At 40.3% G+C, this 22,062-nt stretch overlaps 1 protein-coding gene across 2 annotated transcripts in view; it reads left to right on the top strand.

The window, feature by feature from the left end:
• UPP2 (uridine phosphorylase 2) overlaps positions 1–22,062 on the top strand; it is a 36,990-nt gene that overhangs the window by 7,920 nt on the left and 7,008 nt on the right. The window contains exons 3-6 of one of the 2 annotated variants that reach the window (XM_010859013.1): positions 3,146–3,304; positions 6,452–6,566; positions 13,825–14,034; positions 16,137–16,283. In XM_010859013.1, coding sequence (XP_010857315.1) covers positions 3,146–3,304; positions 6,452–6,566; positions 13,825–14,034; positions 16,137–16,283 — 631 coding nt within the window. The remainder of the gene's footprint in view (positions 1–3,145; positions 3,305–6,451; positions 6,567–13,824; positions 14,035–16,136; positions 16,284–22,062) is intronic. The other variant, XM_010859014.1, reaches the window with a different exon arrangement.

Genomic DNA, 22,062 nt, shown 5'->3' with positions numbered 1-22,062 from the left:
CACAGAGATGATCATTATTAATACTACTATGTTCAAAGAAAAGAAGAACTTTGAGTGTGTAAAATTTTAAAACTTAAAATTTTTAATCATTGAAATGATCTCTATTTTCTTCATTTTCTTACTTACTGTGCTTAAAGGGCTTTGTTAGCTGCTGCTTCAAAATATCAGTGGCATAATACAATGTAAGTTTGTTTCTCACTCACAGTGAGTGCCCCTGGTCAGTGGGGGGTTTCCTCCAACTGGTGATTAAGGATCCAGACTTCTTTCATCTTGTTGCTCTGTCATCGTCAAGGGGTGCCTTGCAAGGAGTGCCTGGGTGTCAACACCCATTCAGCAGACACATGGAAGACAATCTATAGGATCATTACTGGGAGATTTCTATGGGTGAGAACTCGAAGTGACACTCATCACTTCTGTTCACATTCTAGCAGCTGGAACACAGGTATATGGCCTCATCTAACTGAAGAGAAGGCTGGAAAGTTACATTTAGTAGTGTACCCAGAAAGAAGGGGAAATGGCTTTGGTGAGCAGCTAATGTCTTCTGTCGTACTGACTTGACTCAATCAATCATTTGAAAATATAGTGGGGGATCTTTAGAAGTTATCTACTCAAATTCAGCCTCCAAATGTATCTTTTATAAAATCACTAACTGGTACTCTCCATTCTCTCCCTAGAAATTTCAAGTAATATGGAAAAGCATTATACCACTATATATGTGTATTTTAAGTCTTTTTACTCCTTTATTAACATACGAAATACATATACTGAAATAGGACTAGATTAATACAACATGGCAAACCTAAATCTTTCAAAACAGTAGGCATATTTGAAAGTGAGCTCATGCTGGCAGTCATTAGGGCAAGTCCTTGACATAGTTTTGCAGTGCTTTAGACTCCTTCCCAACACAATTTTATCTCCTTTGATAAAACCAGGACACATCATCATTGAGGGGAGCATAAATCACAGAAAGTGTCGCTTAAGGTTAATGTTGGTTGGTGGTCTTCAGTTGTATTTTACTTCTCATCAAAGCAACCAGACTGAAAATTGTGTCCAGAGGTGATATTTAGTAAGTCTGATTTAGAAATAACTCATTAAGAACAAAAATGCCTTTGTCTATACTTATCATCTTTATGTCTCCAGAAACATTCAGAAATTCCCATTGATTACAGCAATATCTACGTTCAAAGAAGAATTCAAACCGCAAGCTATTCCAACATCTGTTTTGGTTTTATGGTCAATCTGAATAGCTGTAATTTACATTTATGGTACCACACAATGAGGTTATTTTCAAACTACTGTATTTTGTAAAAAGGAAAAAATGACAACAAAAATGACCTCCTTGTACTTAGATCTTGAGCCAAGTCTTAACTATCCATACCCACAAGGGGAAAATTTCATGAATAATCAATAATAATTCAAAAACTCACCTTAGACCATAGCCTTATCCTCTTTGCTATTCAGGCTTGACGGCTACCTTTCATTACAGTTCATACCAACTTTAGGCCCCAACCGAGAGCCTTGTAAGAAGGCACAGAAAAGACAATAACGAGAGTAGAAGAGAAGCAGAGGGCCTGGATAAAAGGGTAATTACATCCCATAATTGAGAATGAGGGTGGCATAGGAATTATTGCTAAATGGAAACAGAATGCATCATGTAATGGACCACCCGTGATTCACAGTAAATCGTTTGTGAATTGGGCACCTAACTCTACAACCTCAGTTAGGTATTTTCTTAGGCAAATACTCTTCATCCCTGTGAGAGACCTCATCGACAATCTTTCTGAAGCTCTGCCCAACACTGCCTGCATCAGTCAGGCAGCACCAGCTGCCTTTTCCTTGCTGGATTTGAACCAGCTTCATTTGCAAAAATTATGCAAATACAGAAACACATAACCAAGCTAAAAGCAGGGCTAGGAAATTGCTCTATGAAAGATGGAAGTTACCATTTGTTGACCACTCAGAAGGTGCCTGGCTTTGTCCTCTATCACACTCAACAAAATCCTCAAAAGGGACTGTATTTTTTTTTCCTGTTTTGGTGATGATGATCCGAGGCACATAGAGATTACATGCATAACACTGAACAAGCTTCTTAATCAGAGACAGAATTGGAATACAAAACCAGGCTTCTCTAACTTCAAAGGGCAGTCCTTTAACCACTATGTTTCCATATCTCTATGACCCAGGGCTTCTTCAGACTCTGTGCACTTTACCACTCAGCTCAGATTCCAGAATGACTTTGCAGCTGGTACCTTTCTGTGGACTATGCTTCATTGGGTCTCTGATACCTGCTGCCACTCATCATCCCACTGCTGAGCACTGGTCCCCACAAAGCTGGCTGCTCATCCACACTACACTTAGGTCATGCCCATCCTGTCTCTGGCATCCACCTCTCTCAGCCCTGGGGCTGATGTACCCCTAACAGGCTACTGCACAAGCAATTATCAGACAATTTTATTACTGTACTTTATTAGATTTGACACTCTTGACTGCAACACATATTGTAATTTCAAAGATGTTAAAATGTGAGTGAATAAGACAAAAATAAAACCAAATCATTGGAAGTGATGAAATACCATACTGAGATTTTTAGTCTTCAATGATAAGGCTTGTTCCATGAGGATTTCTTCTGAATGAGAAGTTGGAAAGCCTTCTGCTTTCTTTTAAGTTTCATGTTAACATTGTGTATTTCACAATAAAAACATATGATTGGGAGGGTGGAATCAGAAAACATATCTAAACTTGTCATTCTCCTATGGTTGCTCTTATATTACTTGTGTTCCATGTCCTCGGTATTGCCATGTTAAGCCTGTAACCCACTAACACCCAACAACAGGTTGCCTGTATAAACTTAAGATGCTGGTTGATATTCACTGTGACAAAAACACCCACTTGAACAAAATCAACACTTATTTTGATTATGTGATTATCTTTTTTTTACAAATTAAGTACATCAAACTTTTTTTCTGGTTGCCTTATTTACCGGTTAATGATGCCAATTATTTAACTCATGAACATTAACCCAGAATGTCTACATATATCCTTAAGTATATAACTGGAAAACAAAATAACAACATTAAAGTTGAAAGATGACCCTTGCCTTTTATCTCAGGTACTCAGGTGGGTAATTGTTTATTTTTATTATCAGTTTGTCTGTGTTGGTGGAAGCCCCAACAGAATGAAAGCATTTGCACTGTTTATGCACAAGGAGCTTAGATTGATGGACAATGAAGAGGACATCAAGGATATCTGTGCTGGGACAGACAGATATTGTATGTACAAAATTGGTCCCGTGCTCTCCATCAGTGTAAGTACTCTAATAGCTGCATGTCATGTAGTCATCACAAGCTAGCAAAAGAAAGTAGGACCTTCCAAATATAGGAGTTCCTTTTCCTCTCCTTCTTTGCATTTTCACACAGTTAAATGAAGTGTCCAGGTGTGACATTCATAGTTGGAAAAAGTTCTAGGGGCAGAAAATAACATTCTGTGCCACTTTGGTATACTTTATTAGTTACCACTAAGCTATGCAAATTAGGGGAAAAAGCCTTCAAAGCACACTTCCTCTCTTTAGTTTGTAACTGATTAATAAGCCACCAGCAATTTTTTTCTCCTCTATGTCTTATCCAACTTTGGGAATGTTGGGCTTTTAGTACACAGAGTCTGATTTTCAGGGTTACCAAAGTGGTGCCATTTAACACTATACTAAGCTTGCTGAAAAGCTGCTAATGCATTTCTATGGAGATCTTGTAAATTGCTCTCCTGTATTAGAACATGCTAACAGCTCTGGACACACAGTGTCCTGGAACAATATGAAAGTGGAATGACTTGCAATCTTAGGGAACACAAGGCCTCTTTCCCTCTTGGGCCCAGGATAGCATACACTTAGCCAAGTGTAAATGTATGTGTACCCAGCTTGCCTTCCAAGTGGGTCTCTCTGCCACAGGGCTGTTTTTTGAAACAACAGTTCTGAGGCTATACATATCTAGACACTGAAGCCCCCATAAGGAGACAGTTAACCACGTCAGATGACAAGGGAAGAATCTACAGTGGCGTGTGACAATTCTAAGGAGCTGCATTATATAGGACTCCTGCACTAGGGGATAACTACTTTTCCTCAATCACTCTGGAGATGGAAAAATGGATGATCATGGCTACAAGCCTGGACTGCAGAAGGGAAAACTATACAACACTAGTGGGACAGCCAAGCTGATCTCTCCTCTGGGTCAAAACACATGAAACCTGCTTTGGACTTGAATGGGAGAAACCATTCATTCATGTATTTGTTTAGCCAACAATTATAGAATATATACATTAGAAGAAACTGAATACCCCCTGATCGTGGCATATTTTGTCTTACTTTTGTTTGACTTTTAGACTACAACTATTTGTCCTTTTTTGCACAATAAATGGGAAATGACAAAAAGGTAAAATTTATAAAAATGAGAAACTATCATAAACAAGTAGTAAAACTTCAGATATAAAAACAGCAGTGACTGATACTCTTGGCCTGTCAGAAAAAGAACTGAAATATGTATCATGCCCAAAGAGGTCAGCCAATTGGAAATGAGCCTCAGTAGGCAGAAAGAGGATTTCCAGTTGAGATCCCTTCTTTGAAAATTCTTCCTCTCCAAAAGCTGCTGAGGTCTGTGTGTGTGTGTGTGTGTGTGTGTGTGTGTGTGTATGTGAGAGAGAGAGAGAGAGAGTTCAGTAGAAATACACAAGCCCATTTGTCATTTTATTACCATGCCATATATAAAGTGATAATCATAAACCTATCAAGTATCTGATTTAGGAGGAACCTAATAGACTTCCCTGGTGGCTCAGACGGTAAAGCGTCTGCCTACAATGTGGGAGACCTGGGTTCGATCCCTGGGTCGGGAAGATTCCCTGGAGAAGGAAATGGCAACCCACTCCAGTATTCTCGCCTGGAAAATCCCATGGACAGAGGAGCCTCTTAGGCTGCAATCCATGGGTTTGCAAAGAGTTGGACACAACTGAGCGACTTCACTTTTCACTAACAGATCAAATAATGGTTCATTCTCTTCAATTATAATCAAGGAAATGAGACTTAGAGAGTTTACTCATTAGTGGCAGAGCCCAGACTCGTTAATCTTGGACATACAATTAACGTAGGTTTGATTCAGGCCTCTCGGAGACTTATGATGCATTTGGAAGTCAGAACATATTCCGTGGCAGCCAAAAATAGGAAGTCCAAAGGTTCAAAGTTTCTGTAGTTTAATATTCATGATGAGAAAAAGGGAACTCAGGTGAAAGTATTGTGCCCGTGGCTGCAGTGGTTTTCCAGATTTGTTAATGAAGAATTAGTGGAAGCCATCATCTAACTGCCAAGATGCCCCTGGTGCTTTTGTGCATTCAAAGTCTTTGTGCCTGAGTAGAATACTGAAGACCACATTTGACTTTCTGGCATTATGTTAGAAATGAAATAGAAACTGATTTGAAACTTAGCTCCATCTACCACAAATTCCAGCATGGAGGATCTTTCTAGAACATTATTAGAACATATTGTAAATGCCAAGAATGGCCAAATCCTCTAACCTGTGTTGATCTTTATTCTATGACAATGATTCTACTTTCCCAAATGCTGAGGAAGACAGGGTTGCAGTCATGAGCTATAGCAACTTATTCAACAACTTAATCTCACCTACACATTTAGTATGGGCTTCCCAAGTGGCGTTAGTGGTAAAGAACCCACCTGCCGATGCAGGAGACATAAGAGAAGTGGGTATGATCCCTGGGTTAGGAAGATCCCCTGGAGAAGGGCATGGGAACCTACCCCAGTATTCTTTCATGGAGAATCCCAAAGACAGAGGAGCCTCGTGGGCTACAGTCCATAGGGTTGCAAAGAGTCAGACACAACTGAAGTGACTTAGCAGGCATGCACACATTTAGTATATGCTCCAATTTTTAGGTGTAGGTATAACCCATATCTCTAACTTTGTACCTTTCAAAGCTCACACAGAATTACCAGCAAATGAACATGGACACATGAGAGCAATGAAATGGATTTACTCTTTCATTTAGTATGGTGGAAAAGGACTAAATACATGGCAGCCAAATCTATATTTCCTCGAAATCAAGTCAATCTTGCAAAAAGCTCTTTTTCAAAGACTCACTGTGAAAAGCCCAGAAATGGCACTGCCCTGACACACCAGTACACCACGCTGTCCCCACCTTCTGCTCTTGACAATGAGGGTTGAACTCAGTTTAACTGGCAGGGAGATGCCTCTCTTTGATCATCACAGATGGACCCATCTATCAGCATGTCATGTGGGCGTCAGTTAGAGCTGACTTACGTTTTTCTCCGCTTTGGCAAAGTCATAATGATTATGTAAATTTATCTGCGGGCTGTTAACTTGTAATGAAGGAAGAAAATATGTCCTGTGCGTGTATCAGTCTGCGAGATGTATAATGACTTTCCCTTTTCTCTCCACAGCATGGCATGGGCATCCCCTCCATTTCTATTATGCTTCATGAACTCATTAAATTACTATACCATGCCCGATGCTCTGACGTTACCATTATCAGAATCGGCACATCAGGGGGAATAGGTGAGATGAACTGATTTCTAAACTATACTAATAAATTCAAGGAGTGGTTCTGTACAGGGTAACTAGCTGCCAAAGCATACCAACATACCCAGAGCCCCGCTGAAACCCAGATGGGCTGAAAAGTGTCAGGAGGCTGAGCTTGAGGCAATTTGGAAATTTAAACTTAGAGAAAACTAAAGGAATTTAAAGAAATGTGTGTGTGTATATATATATGTATATATATATATGTGTGTATGTACATATATATGTATGTATAATCTTTCTCTTTTTACCTGCATGGAAACCTGGAGTGAGATCTCACACTGCCTATTGCCCAAATAGGCTTAGGTGTTTTTAAGGGGAAGAGTGGAATAACTGCTAGGAAATTTGTTTTGAGGATAAGAGTAAGTTTCAAGGGCTAACATACATTTTGAGGCTTAAAAATTTTATAAGTGACAGAAATAAGTGCTTTCAAGTGAAAAAAAATCACTAAGACTTGCTTTGTTTATCAGCTAAGTAAGATGTCAATAGTTCTCAGGAAAACATTGCTTTTAGCTCACATCAGTGACTACCCTTTACTTGGCTTGGTCTGGGTCTTTTCTACATGGACATACCAGAAGACATCAGGCCAGGCTGTTAGGGAAGAGTTGGGTGACACTTCCAAAGTTTTTCTCAGCACCTCGCCTCCTCCCTTACTCCTCGGCTGGCCAGGCAACTGGTCAGGAGCCTTGTTAATATATCTACCCTGGGTTCAGGTAAAGTTCTGAGGAGACCTTCTTTTTCAACTGTTTCCTCAGGAGCAGATCTTGTGAGAGGATGATTCTACTATGTCAAGAAATGCAAACAGAGCAGGGCATTGTACCTGAAAAGCTTGGGTTGACAGAGTGACAGGACTGAATGGGAATTTTTTTTTTTAAGCTGGGAATTATTAACAAAAATTTGGTCTTACAATTACACAGGTGGCTAAGTTGTGCTTCACTGGAAACCAACATGTTTAAAAAAAATCATGTCCTTTCCACAGCTATTGTACAGAAATAAAGTCCATCCAAGACCCTCACAGGTGGATTAAAGGACATCTATGGATGTTCATTTGGAAAGAGAAGGAGAATGTTAGCAATCATTGTTAGATCAGGCATCCTTCTGGATGGTTATTTAGCCAATGTTATGCCAAATAGGCAATAGTAGGGAATGAGGTATTTGGGGATGAAATGGATAATGTTGTTATAAAAAGTGCTCATAATTCTTGAGTTGTGGGATACAAGGATCTGTGTAGCCCGTGCCCATGCAGTGTACCATCCTGACTGCTGAGGTTTCCCTGTGATATTGGCAAGTGTCCAGTGTGGGCAAGGTACCCTACTGACCATCCAGCTTATGGTCATGGACTCTAGGTGTCTTGCTTCATGATACATACATCCCTTGCAGCACAATGAAGGGCTATGAATTGTGGGAAATTAAAGCAACGTGCTCTTGTGGATATCTATCATTTTGAAGTTCTGGTCTCACTAAGAATTCTTAGCTTATTGGTAAGATGTGTTTGTTTGTTTTGTCTTATGAAACATTGATTTGGAGATGAAGAAGGTGTAACTTGTTTCTCCCCCAATTTATGTTTCCATTCTTTAAATGAGCCAACAAAACTTGATGATGATCAAGTACTTGAATAAATAGTAAATAGTACATTAGCCTTTAACTGGGATATAAATGTTCCAATGCATCTAAATATTAGGATGGCATGTGAATAATTTCATTATTGATGTCCACATTTTCAGTTTCCTTCTCAGTCACTTTCTTGTCTTTAGGACATTGTAAATAATTCAAGAAGCTACTTTTTTGATTTATTTAAAGAGTATTTGACCTACCAAGGTTCTATCATCATAGTCCACTTTGGGTCTCTACCTGGATTTTCTAAATTAACCACATGTTGACAATGTTTGAATTTATTAAGAACCCAGAAGGATATGGCTAGGCACTATGGTAAGGGTTTGTAATTTTTTTCTATACTAAGTCACATAATCAATATTTTAGGATTTGCAAGCCATACGGTTTCTGTTGCAACATCTGAACTCTGCCATTAGTGTGGAAACAATCATTAAAAATATGCAAATGAGTGAATGTGGCTGTGTTTCAATAAAACTCTATTTACAAAGATGGACTGGATCTGGCCCATGAGTTGTAGTTTGCAGATCTCTGTCTATGGCATCTCTATGGAAACGTTTCACTCATTCAATGAGTTTTTACTGAGTACTTATAATGTGTCATGGATCACAGCTTTGTTGTGGCAAAAGGGCTTGCATAACTCAATGAAGCTATAAGCCATTCCATGCAAGGCCACCCAAGATGGACAGGTCATAGTGAAGAGTTCTGACAAAACGTGGTACACTAGAGGAAGAAATGGCAATCCACTCCAGTATTCTTGCCACGAGAACGCCATGAACAATATGAAAAAGCGAAAAGAAAAGCAAAAAGATATGACACCAGAAGATGAGCCCTCCAGTTCAGAAGGTGTCCAATATGCTACTGGGGAAGAGCAGAGGGCAACTACTATTAGTTCCAGGAAGAATTAGGTGGCTGGGCCAAAGCGGAAATGACACCCAGTTGTGGATATATCTGGTGGTGAAAGTGAAGTTCCATGCTGTGAATAATAATATTGCATAGGAACCTGGAATGTTAGGTCTAAAAATCTAGGTAAACTGGAGGTGTTCAAGCAGGAGATGGCAAGATTGAACATCGACATCTTAGGAATCAGTGAACTATAATGGAACAGAAAGGTCGAATTTAATTCAGGTGACCGTTATATCTACTACTGAGTGCAAAAATCCCTTAGAAGAAAGAGAGTAGCCCTCATAGGCAATAAGAGTCCCAAAGGCAGTACCTGTGTGCAGCTTCAAAAACAAAAGAATGATTTTGATTCATTTCTAGGCAAACCATTCAATATCACAGTAATCCAAGTCTATGCCCCAACCACTGATGCCAAAGAAGCTGGAGTTGATTGATACTATGAAGACCTGCAAGACCTTTTAGAACTAACACCAAAAAAAGATGCCTTTTTCATCATAGGGGAATTGAACGAAAAGGTAGGAAATCAAGAGATACCCAGAATAACAGGCAAGTTTGGTCTTGGGGTACAAAATGAAGCAGGGTAAATGCTAACAGAGTTTTTTCACAAGAAGATGCTGGTCACAGCAAATATCCTTTTCCAATAACCCAAGAGACAGCTCTACACATGGACATCACAAGATGGTCAATACTGAAATCAGATTGATTATGTTCTTTGCAGCCAAAGACAGAGAAGCTCTATACAGTTAGCAAAAACATGACCTGGAGCTGACTGTGGCTCAGATCACCAGTTCCTTATTGCAAAATTCAGGCTTAAATTGAAAAAAGTAGGGAGATCAACTAGGATCTCTTCAAGAAAATTGGAGATATCAAGGGAACATTTCATGCAAGGATGAAAAGTGAAAGTGAAAGTCGCTCAGTTGTGTCTGACTCTTAGTGACCCCTTGGACTACAGTCTGCTAGGCTCCTCTGTCTATGGAACTCTCCAGGTAAAAATACTGGAGTGGGTTGTCATTCCCTTCTCCAGAGGATCTTCCTGACCCAGGGATCGAACCTGGGTCTCCTGCATTGCAGGCAGACTCTTTATCAACTGAACCACTATGATAAAAGACAGAAATGGTAAGGACCTAACAGAAGCAGAAGAGATTAAGAAGAAGTGGCAAGAATATACAGAAGAACTATACAAAAAGGTCTTACTGACCTAGATAATCATGATGGTGTGGTTATTCACCTAGAGCCAAACATCTAGGAATGTGAAGTCAAATGGGCCTTAGGAAGCATCACTATGAACAAAGCTAGTGAAGGTGACAGAATTCCTGCTGAGCTATTTAAAATCCTAAATGATGATGCTGTTAAAGTGCTGCACTCAACATGTCAGCAAATTTGGAAAACTTAGCAGTGGCCACAGGACTAGAAAATGTCAGTTTTCCTTCCAATTTGAAAGAAGAGCAATACTAAAGGAATGTTCAAATCACCATACAATTGAGTTCATTTCACATGCTAGCAAGGTTATACTCCAAATCCTTCAAGTTGGTTTCAGCAGTAGGTGAACTGAGAACTTCCAGGTTTACCAGCTGGGTTTTGAAGAGGCAGAGGAACCAAAGATCAACTTGCCAACATTCACTGGATCATGGAGAAAGCAAGATAGTTCCAGAAAAACATCTACCTCTGCTTTATTGACTCCACTAAAGCCTTTGACTGTGTGGATCACACCAAACTTGGAAAACTCTTAAAAAGATAGAAGTACCAGACCACTTTACCTGTCTCTTGAGAAATCTGTATGGGGGTCAAGAAACAACAGTTAGAACTGGACATAAAACAAAAGACTGGTTCCAAATTATGAAAGCAGTGTGACAAGGCTATATATTGTCACCTTGCTTCTTTAACCGTTATGCAGAGTATATCATGCAAAACAGTGGGTTGGATGGACCACCAGCTATAATCAAGATTGCCAGGAGAAATATCAATAACCTCAGATATGCAGATGATACCACTTTAAAGGCAGAAAATGAAGAGGAACTAAAGAGCCTCTTGATGAGAGTGAAAGAAGAGAGTGGAAAAGCTGGCTTGAAACTCAACATTCAGAAAATTAAGATCATGGCATCCGATCCCATCACTTCACGGCAAATAGAAGGGGGAAAACTGGAAACAGTGTCAGATTTTATTTTCTTGGGCTCCAAAATCACTGTATATAGTGACTGCAGCCATGAAATAAAAAGACACTTGCTCCCTGGAAAGAAAGCTGTGACAAACCTAGACAGTATATTAAAAAGCAGAGACATCACTTTGCCAACAAAGGTTCATATAGTCAAAGCTATGGTTTTTCCAGTAGTCATGTATGGATGTGGGAGTTGGACCATAAAGAAGGTTGAGCGCCATAACTGAAGCTTTCAAATTGTGGTGCTGCCCTTTCGGCTGGAACTGCCACCTTCCAGTAAATCACAAAAATAACCAACACAAAGGCAAAGAGGAGGGGCACCCACTACATGTTCCCTAGGTCTTTCAGAAAACATGGAGTTGTTCCTTTGGCCACATACATACAAATCTACAAGAAGGATGATATCGTGGATATCAAGGGAATGGGTACTGTTGAAAAAGGAATGCCCCACAAATGTTACCATGGAAAAACTGGGAGAGTCTACAATTTTACCCAGCATTATGTTGGCATCATTGTAAACAAACAAGTTAAGGGAAAGATTCTTGCCAAGAGAATTAATGTGCATAAGGCAGTGGCAACCCACTCCAGTACTCTTGCCTGGAAAATCCCATGGACGGAGGAGCCTGGTGGGCTGCAGTCCATGGGGTCGCTAAGAGTCGGACATGACTGAGCGACTTCCCTTTCACTTTTCACTTTCATGCACTGGAGAAGGAAATGGCAACCCACTCCAGTATTCTTGCCTGGAGAATCCTAGGGATGGGGGAACCTGGTGGGCTGCCGTCTATGGGGTCGCACAGAGTCGGACACGACTGAAGCGACTTAGCAGCAGCAGCAGAGCATATTAAGCAACCGAAGAGCTGAGATAGCTTCCTGAAATGTGTGAAGGAAAATGATCAGAAAAAGAAGGAAGCCAAAGAGAAAGGAACTTGGGTTCAACTGAAGTGCCAGCCTGCCCTACCCAGAGAAGTACACTTCGTGAGGACCAATGGAAAGGAACCCGAACTACTGGAGCCCATTCTCTATGGATTCATGGCCTGATGGATGTAAAAATAAAGACCTGGGCTTAAAAAAAAAATTGTGGTGCTGGTGAAGACTCTTGAGAGTCACTTGAACTGCAAGGAGATCAAACCAGTCAATCCTAAAGGAAATCAATTCTGAATATTCATTGGAAGGACTGCTGCTGAAACTGAAGCTTCAGTACTTTGGCCACCTGATTTGAAGAGTTGACTCATTGGAAAAGTCCCTGATGCTCAGAAAGATTGAAGCCAAAAGGAGAAAGGGGTGGCAGAGGATGAGATGGTTAGATTGCATCATCAACTCAATGGACATGAATTTGAGCAAATTATGGATCTTAGTGAAGGACAGAGGAGCCTGGTGTACTGCAGTCCATAGGGTTACAAAGAGTTGGATTCTTAGTGACTGAATAACAACAAAACCTATAATGTGATAGGCATAATACTACCAAGGAGAAAACAGAGGACAAATACTGCTCTTGCCTTTATAGAGACTATGTTTTATCAGGATAACAGACAAACAAATGAGGAATTATGAAAAGTATAATGAATCTCAGGACAGAGAGAATCTAGTGAAGAAAGTGTGGTCAGTCAGTCACGGCCAACTGTCTGTGACCCCGTGGACTATAGCCTGCTAGGCTCCTCTGTCCATGAGATTTCCCAGGCAAGAATACTGGAGTGGGTTTGCCATTTCCTTCTCCAGGGATTCTTCCCAACTCAAGGATTGAATCCAGGTCTCCTGCATTGCAGGTGGATTCTTTACCATCTGAGCCACCAGGGAAAGCCTTCCTGGGGAAACTGAATGTAATCTATCTGTGTGACCTTTTAGACCTCCCCATACCCCACTGTGGATTCAAATCTTTTGAAGGAAGTGATTTAAACTGACACTTGAAGAATGGGTTGGAGTTAGTCTGATGAAAGTGCATGGGGGAGGATGAGACAGCGAATCAGGCCAGGGGAATAACAGTTGTCAGAAAATGGTTTCTCAAGTCCCAGAGACTTGAGTTCCTGAGTCCCAAGAGCAAACCAGACTTTGTAGCAATGGAAGGTCAGACAAGAGGCCTAATTTACATGGGGTAGGAGAGGGGAGGAGGGAATGGATGTGATGAAGATCAAATGGAAGAGAGGACAGTGATGCAAAGAAATTATAGTAATCAAAGAGTTGCAGAGAAGATTAAATATCAAGTAGTCACATCACTTTATGAAGGCTACTTGCTGGCAGTCTCACTTAGTTTATTCCTGACCTAATTTATTCAAATTTGAGCCCGAAGGCCAATACTAATTTGCATGCCCAAGAGTCATGTTTATCTTGAAATCTAAACCCCATCACATCGTAAATGTGAATCTGGAAAGACAGCAAATGTAAATGCCTGTTTGGAATGTTACTATTAATTGCATTTGGAAAAGAAAATAATTTAAAACTTGAAAGTCCACAGAATCATTAGCAACTAGCATTCATTAATGCTGGAAGAAGAGATTATATTATATACTATGTGTCACAAGTCAACTCTAAGTGACATTCTCCTGTAACCACCTATTTATTCCCACACTGCAGGGATTGCACCAGGATCTGTTGTAATAACAGACGAAGCTGTAGACTCCTTCTTTAAGCCCAGGTTTGAACAGGTAATCTTGGACAACATTGTCACCAGAAGTACTGAACTTGACAAAGAACTGGCTGAGGAAATATTCAACTGTAGCAAAGAAATTTCCAACTTCCCAACCCTCATTGGACATACGATGTGTACTTATGATTTTTATGAAGGTGAGAAGAATTTATAAACTGTGAAAGCAGCAGAAAATTACCAGCAATATTTTGTTATTCAAACCTATAATTAATATTAAAAACTTCACCACAGAGAATTAATAGTTGGGGATTTAAAAAGGCACTGAAACAGCCTTTTCAACTTACTAAAGTAAAGAAATGTAAGGACATAATAAGCAGAAGAGACATACACACAATGAATTTATTTTGAGAGTGAGTTTAATCCTCCAAGAACAAATTGGATACTCTATGCAATTAGTGATGTTAGCAAAATCTTATCTCTGTTTATACCTTTAATTTAAACTGGAGAAAGGGGATAAACGTCTATGCTTCTGCCATTTTGAGGTACATTCACCTGTACCTTGAAAAGAAGCAGGTGCCTATTAAAGAGCGGGAACCAGGAAATCAGGAGAAATACTTGGAGGAGGAAATCTTGAAGGGATGGAATAGTCTCAGATCAGTTCTCTTCTCTCTCAGCCATGAGTAAAATGTCCTCAAATCAAGTTTAGGGACAAATTGAAGGTGACTTCTGAGTAGCAGTTCTTGCTACAAGGGGTGGGGGGCCAGGAGAAAAAGCGTTCCGGGACAGACCCTGCTCATTCCACAAGAAAAATCTAACCAGGGCTGGTACCATTCCTTGGAGGGCATTCTAGAAATCTTGTAGTATAGCTGTGTCTGAGTATGTTCATTAAACCACATATTACTTCACTTTAAATTATTTTTCTTTTCCCTTTGGATCAAACTTAAAGTATTACATTGAATTATAAATAATTATGTATGAAGATACATTATATTATCTATACAGGTTACTTCAGGTTAGCAAACGTGTTGTCACAACATATGTGTTATAAAATAGGAGGTGCTTTGGGTCTGATAGGGTAAAGACTCCATCTCAGGCCACTGGTCCCTTCATTAGGAGGGTCACCAATGAGTTTAAGCCAGAGCTTGCAAAGAGCACAGGTAGGAGTCAATGTTTCTTTGGGCTGCACAGTATTTTTAAAGTGTGAATTGTTTTGCCAACATTTATACGTTCTGGATTTTTCATATGAAAAATATACAGATTTAGGGCTTCTTGAAATAACATAATAACATAATATTAAAAATATAAAATAATTTATGCATGGCCGCCCTGGCAAGTCACATCTGGGGCTGTATTCATTGAAGGTGAGGTGAGGCTGCTCCCTCCCCACCAGGCACACCTCATTGACATTACCTGCTTGACTTGTGGGACGTCTGAGTTTAGATTGGTTCATTAGTGGTGTTAGCAGGCAGCTACAAGGAGTGCAGGAGAAGTAGGCAGAGTAGAAGTAGCATGAAACATAAAGGAAAGGGGAAAAGGAGAGGAAAGGGAGACAAAAAAAGAGAATTGTGCAATATGGATAACAGTGTATACTGGCCTCCCTGCTTCAACAGGACACCCTTGGGGGTAGGACCCGGTGAAGTCTGTCCCCAGTGCATGCGCAGTGGAGTCATAGCATCTGCCTTTTCTCTGGCCCCACTAATAGGTGCAGGTGGAAAAAGTGCTAAATAAACACTGAGAGCATCCTAAAAGGGAAAAACGTGATCACAAAAGGCTGGCGTGCAGCCTGAGGTGTGGGCAGGGAACAGGGTTGACAAATCAACTGTCTGTATGTACCTACCGTGGTCATGATGGTCAGATGGAACTGCAATATCCAAACCACCCTCCCAGTCCTCGAATAGCTTAGGATCATCACTGGGGCTTGGAGCATTATATTCTTCCGCAGCAACTGTTTCTGGGCCATCTGCCAGTCACAGGAGCAACTTGAGATTTTCCTCAAAGGGCAGATCTTCCAGCAACCCTCAGATCCTGCTATCCCTGGGCACAGTGCTGGCTGCTGAGGCCACTCAGTGGTTACTTGCCCCAGAGGTGGAGAGCTCAATGCCATGGAGACCCCACTATATGTGAGATGCTTAAGCTAGGCACAATCTTGCCTCATGTCCTCTGGTAGGATGATTCAGATGGCTAGATTTATCTTATCTGAGTTAGCCACAGAGCACTTGGTCTGACAGCAAGCCTCTTAGTGATGCCACAGCGACTGTAGAGGACATCAAGTCGCTAAACATTCTCCATTCTCTTTCAGGCCAGGGTCGACTCGATGGAGCACTGTGCTCTTTTTCCAGAGAAAAGGGTTTAGATTACTTGAAGAGAGCATATAATGCCGGCATCAGAAATATCGAAATGGAATCTACAGTGTTTGCAGCCATGTGTAGACTTTGTGGTCTAAAAGGTAAGACATTCATGAACGCCTAGGGTCAAATTATCTTCTTTCATGAAGTTATTTTCACACTTCAGGAGAAGAAAAAGGAATTCAGCTATATATTACTTTGGCTTGAAAGCACGATTATGTCTTAGTATCTTGTGAGTGGGCAGGACATTATTACTATTTTGCAAATGAGGCAACGAAACCTTAAGGGTCAGAAGTGAGTTGCCCACCATCACTAGATAGTGGGTTATGTCGCCAAGACTTGACAGCTGGTTCAGTTTTCTTCATCCTAATAGTGACTGCTGTTTTCTACTACAATTGAATTTACTGAGACATAACACAAATAACATATCCCTAAAACAGCCCATCAAAGGACAAAACATCAGTGGAGCAGTGTGTTTTTAGAGTTAATTTACATGCATTTTTGCTTTTCCCACCCTTTTATTTTGAAAAGAAATCAAGAATACAGAAAAATTAAAAGAATAGTATAATACTTAGGTACCCTTTACTAAAATTCAAGTTTTTAGTATTTTCATGTTTGTGCATATATATCTAAATATATATGTACGTGTGTGTATGTATAGATGTGGGTATGCATATATATATATATACACACACATCTATTTGGTTTTTTCTTCTGAATCATTATAAATAAATTACAAATATCATGCCACTTAACTTTTGTACCTCAGCATCATTTCCTAAGAATAAGGATGTTCTCCTAATGTCCATAATATAATTATCAAACAAGAAAAGCTAAGAAAAGTAAAAATCATTTCATAACATCATTTAACATCCATTCCATATTTAAATTTTATGATTGTCCTAAGAATATCTTTGAAGAGTACTTTAATCCAGTATTGAATTAACTTTATATGTTGTATTGCTTGGTTATTGTATCTCTATATTTTTACAACTAGAATAGTCTCTCTACTTTTCTTTTTTCCCTGGGATTGTGATTTTTTTGAAAAGTCCAGGCTGCTATCCTGTAGCACACCCATGATCATTTCAAGGTTTTGCTTGTGCATTTATACTGAATATTTCCTGTAAAGCAGAAGCAAAATCTAGGGGCTTGATTAGAGTCAGCTATGTGGCAAGAAGATTTCATAGTAATGTAAGCTATGTACATTAGTTTTTCTTGTTCCATATCAGAGAAAGGTAAGGTGAAGATATTCCACTATCAGTAATTTTGCATCACTTGGTTCAGGTGGTAACATCCATCTCTCTCCATTGAAAAATTAATGCTTTCTCTTTGTAAGTAACAAGTAACCTTGGGGATGATAATTTGGCATTTTGATAATTTTGATTTTCTAATTCCATCATTCCTCCTACATATATTAGCTGGTATTTTTTAAAAAGAGGCTTTCTTTTTCACACTCCTCTCTCTCTCTCTTTTTGGTGACAGGGAGTTATTGTTTTGCTGATTTTGGTCAAAGCAGTTTGTATATACAGCTTCTGTCATTATTCTTTTTGATACTCAAATTATCCCAAAATTGGCTAGGAAGAGTCTCTTCTAGCATCCTTTTTTGACATAATCCTCTTAGCGCTTAGGCATCACTTGCATCAGGTTTGGAATCATCCATTTCTCCAAGAAGCTCTGCTTCTTTGGGTGGAGAATGACATTATGAAGCCAAATATGGATGTGGCATGCATTTTTATTTTGGGTGAAATTATTCCGATAGAACCACTAACCTTTGACCAATACCGAGAAAACCTATTGTAGTAAAACATAATTTTCACGAGAATTAATCAATATAACTATTCTTTTTGATTTTAAATTATTTTCATACTCATCTTCTAGATTAAAAAAATCAAGCTTAACTGATCGAAAAGCTGCAAAGTTAGTTAAATATTATATATTAACTTGGCTGTGAAAGCCTCAGATCTAAAGCTAAATATCATCATCTAAAATAATATTTTTGAGTGGCAAGCAGTCCCCAAATATGAATAATGATGTTCAAGAAAACATTGGAGCAACTTTTTTTTTAAATGCCTAGTTTTGTTTTTCACATGGCAATTATCTTTTTTCGTAAGAGTCCATAAAAAATGTCATCTATTCAAATGTGTTTTAGAGCATGCCTACTGAGTGCATGGCACAATACAAGAAGCCTGGTTTTTTAATCAGATTTTTGGTTGATAAGATTTGTCTCAAGCATTGTCTTCCTAAAGAGAGAAGAACTTTCTCCTATGCATCAGCTAGTTTCCTGAGCACCCAGGCAGTGTGGACACAGCAGAGGATGACACAGAATCTCTGCCCTTGAGGAGATCTAGAGAGGAGAGAAATAACAGCAAAGAGTTATCTATAACAATATAGTAGTGTGTTAGATGCTGAGGAGCATGATGGTGAAAAAATAAGGCAGGGAAAGGGCACAGGGACAACCAAGGTAGGGAGGAAAACCATAAATTAAAATAGGGAAGGGTGCACGGAGAAGGTGCCATTTAGGAAAATGCCACATGGGTGTCTGGGCAAAGCAGTCTGGGAAATGCAAATCTAAGACTGACAAGCAGGAGCATTCAGAGTGTGCTGGACACACAGGGAGACCAGTGTGTCTGGAGGGCAGTGACAGCAGTGGAGAGGGTAGGGGATGGAGTGAGTGAGGACTGTGTGGTCCCCATGAGAACTGTGACTTTCACTCTGAGCAACATGAGAAGCCATTGGAGGCCTTTGAATGGAAAAGTGATGGGATCTGGCTTGCCTTTGAACAGCAGCACACTGGTTGCTGATCTGGGAAGAGCCTACTGGGGTCCATGGCAGGAGCAGGGAGAAAGGAGGGCTGATCCCATAGTCTAGGGAGATATGAACAACAGTCAAGAAAGTGGGAAGCAATCATGTTAGAAGCAAACCCAACAAGATTTGTTGACAATGTGATGTGAATTTGGAGAGAAACACAAGAGTGAAGATCAACTCCCAGGCTTTGGGCCTGAACAGCTGGAAGGATGGAGTCATCACAGTTGGGACAGAGAAAATTCGGTGGGGCTTTGGGGGTACTGTGAAAGTGAAAGTTGCTCAGTCATGTCCGACTCTTTGTGACCCCCTGGACTATACAGTCCATGGAATTCTCCAGGCCAGAATACTGGAATGGGTAGCCTTTCCCTTCTCCAGGGGATCTTCCCAACCCAGGGATCAAACCCAGGTCTCCCACATTGCAGGCAGATTCTTTACCAGCTGAGCCACAAGGGAAGCCCAGGAATACTGGAGTGAGTAGCCTATCCCTTCTCCAGTGGATCTTTCTGACCCAGGAATTGAACCAGGGTCTCCTGCATTGCAGGCAGATTCTTTACCAACTGAGCTATCGGGGAAGTCCTGGGGGTACTGTAGTAGATGTCAAATAGAGGTTAAATAAGCAGGTGGGTTTATCAATCTTGAGTTTAGGTGTGAAGTTTGGACTGGAGAAGTAAAGAAAGAAAGAAAGTTGTAAGTTGACAACATGTAGGTAGCATTTAAAGTCGTGCAATGAATGAGATGACAAAGCAAATCAATGTAGAAACAGATGAAAAAGTTAGGGCAGGTGAGGGAGGTCTAGCAGAAACTAAGGAGGAGGGGTCAGTGCAATTGGCAGAACACTTGGAGAGTCTAGTGTCCCAGAACCAAAGAAGAAATCTTCAAAGAAGCAAAGAATTATAGCCCGATAATGATTTCACAAGTAGAATTTTAATTCTAGTATTTGTTCTTATTGTCACCTAATTTTAATACACAAAGCTACAAACAAAATGTATGTGGCAACATTTCTAAGCACATCTTAGAAAGAAGTTGTAGGTCACAAGAAGAGATTAATTGTAGAAACCATTACTCTCATCACAGAGTGAATGCACACACAAATCCTTGTAACATATGAGTGAAGGATGCAATTGCATCCTTGTCCTCTTTAGAAGGCCATCATTAATACCCGCTTTCAGGGAAGCAATAACACCCGCTTTTCTTCCACAAGTTAGTGAAGGTGGGAAGCCTAGCTGGGAGCAACTCGCCCTTCCCTGAGCAGCAGCCCAACCAGCACATGACCTGCAGGAACACCTGGATTCAGATGATTTCTGCTCCAGGAAATGTTTCCTCACATCTCTTTATTATGGAAATAGCAAGTGGTCACCTGAGTCATGACTCCCTCTAATATGCAAATGGAGGAAATTTTGATACCCAATGTAGTCAAACACAACACGCCAGGTCGCAAACAGCTGCCCTGATGTAAGTTTGGCGATCGCCATCAGTTCTTTCTTAAGAGGCAGTCAGAGAGAGTTCTAGGCTTGTGAACACTGGACCCAAGTCTTTCTCTCTTTGAAATGTTGCCAAAACTTCAGAGAAGTTACTCTGTTATGAGAGAGTTTTTGCCCTTGCCACAGGTCCTTGTGACCTTGCTCTCTCTGCCACCTGCAGGTCCCCTCCTAGGCTCTTTCCTCTCTAGCTTGCTCTAGTTCCTGCCCTCTGCTGTGTTTTCCCTTTTCTGTTGCTATTGAAGCTGTTGGTAGCTGACTTCAGCCTGCCAATAGCTGTCTTCCAGGCCATTGATGCAGCCTTTTCCTTGAGCAGATCCCTTCTGGGCTGCTAAGGTTATATCTGTAAGTATGTAATTCTGTAGTTCTTGGGAAAATTTCTGTCCAAATTTCTTCTTGGTGACAGGGACTCTTTATCTCCCTCAGACACCACTGTTTCCAAAGATGAATTCTTGGTACAGGAAGATCAGCCCCTGGAAGGTCAACCGCCAAGGACACAGACCAAAACCCCATGCATATGATTCTGCCACGTTCCCATCTTTCATCCCCACTTCATTATATTCTACTCCGAATGCGGTGAAGCTTGGGAAAGCTCTGTATGAGCTGGAAGAGCTTCATTTGGGGAAGGGTTGTGAGAGCCTTCACAAATGGCTGCTTTAACATACTTATCAGGGAGGTTATTTACCAATGGTAAGCAACACTGGAAAATATGTTTCATTTGGCACCAAAAGCTCAAGACTCCCAGGCCTATTCCCCCTCCCCCTCCATCTTGCTCCCACTGTCAGCAAAGACCCATTCCCCATGTGTCTCCAAATGGCCTTCTCTAATGGCATCACCGACTCAACGGACATGAGTCTGGGTGAACTCCTGGATTTGGTGATGGACAGAGGGGCCTGGCGTGCTGCGATTCATGGGGTCGCAAAGAGTCAGACACGACTGAGCGACTGAACTGAACTGAACTGAACTGAAAGGCCTTTTATGTCCCTTTAGTAGTACCAGATGACTGGCTTCATACTAAGGCAATGATGCCTAATGGTTTCAGCTTATAAATAATATTTTATTTAAACAAGAGTCTTCTAGAGGATCATTGTTCTCAGAGGAGTCACTCATTGAGTATGGACTAGTTCAAAAACAGATCTTTCTGCATTCACCAGGACAAGGAGGTCCTGGGACCCCATGGACTAGCACTTCTTATCTTTACGATTCATGTAAGGTCTCACTTACATTAAGGGACATAATTCTCACTTCATCAGGGACATTTTGCGTGACTGCCTAAACTACTCACTCCCATTCATTCTACTTACCCACTCATTCACTTTTTCTACCTCATTTCTCTGTATTGTATTTACTACTATACCAAGCTACATTTCTTATTTCTTTATATATTAACTTACATATAATTTTGCATGTATTAATACATGAAGATATATATTTAGCATCTCTCTCCATTACAACATAAGCACGAGAACAGGAATGCTGTTTGTAATTTTCTTGCTCTATCTTTAGCACTTAGAATAATATCTGTATATGGTCCTTCAATAAATATTTGCTAAATGAATAAAAAGAATGACTACTCAACTTCTATAGACCATAGAAG

Source organism: Bison bison, unplaced genomic scaffold, assembly GCF_000754665.1.
Source record: "Bison bison bison isolate TAMUID 2011002044 unplaced genomic scaffold, Bison_UMD1.0 scf7180017864452, whole genome shotgun sequence".
Taxonomy (NCBI): Eukaryota; Metazoa; Chordata; class Mammalia; order Artiodactyla; family Bovidae; genus Bison; species Bison bison.
This window is presented reverse-complemented; position numbering and strand designations above follow the sequence as displayed.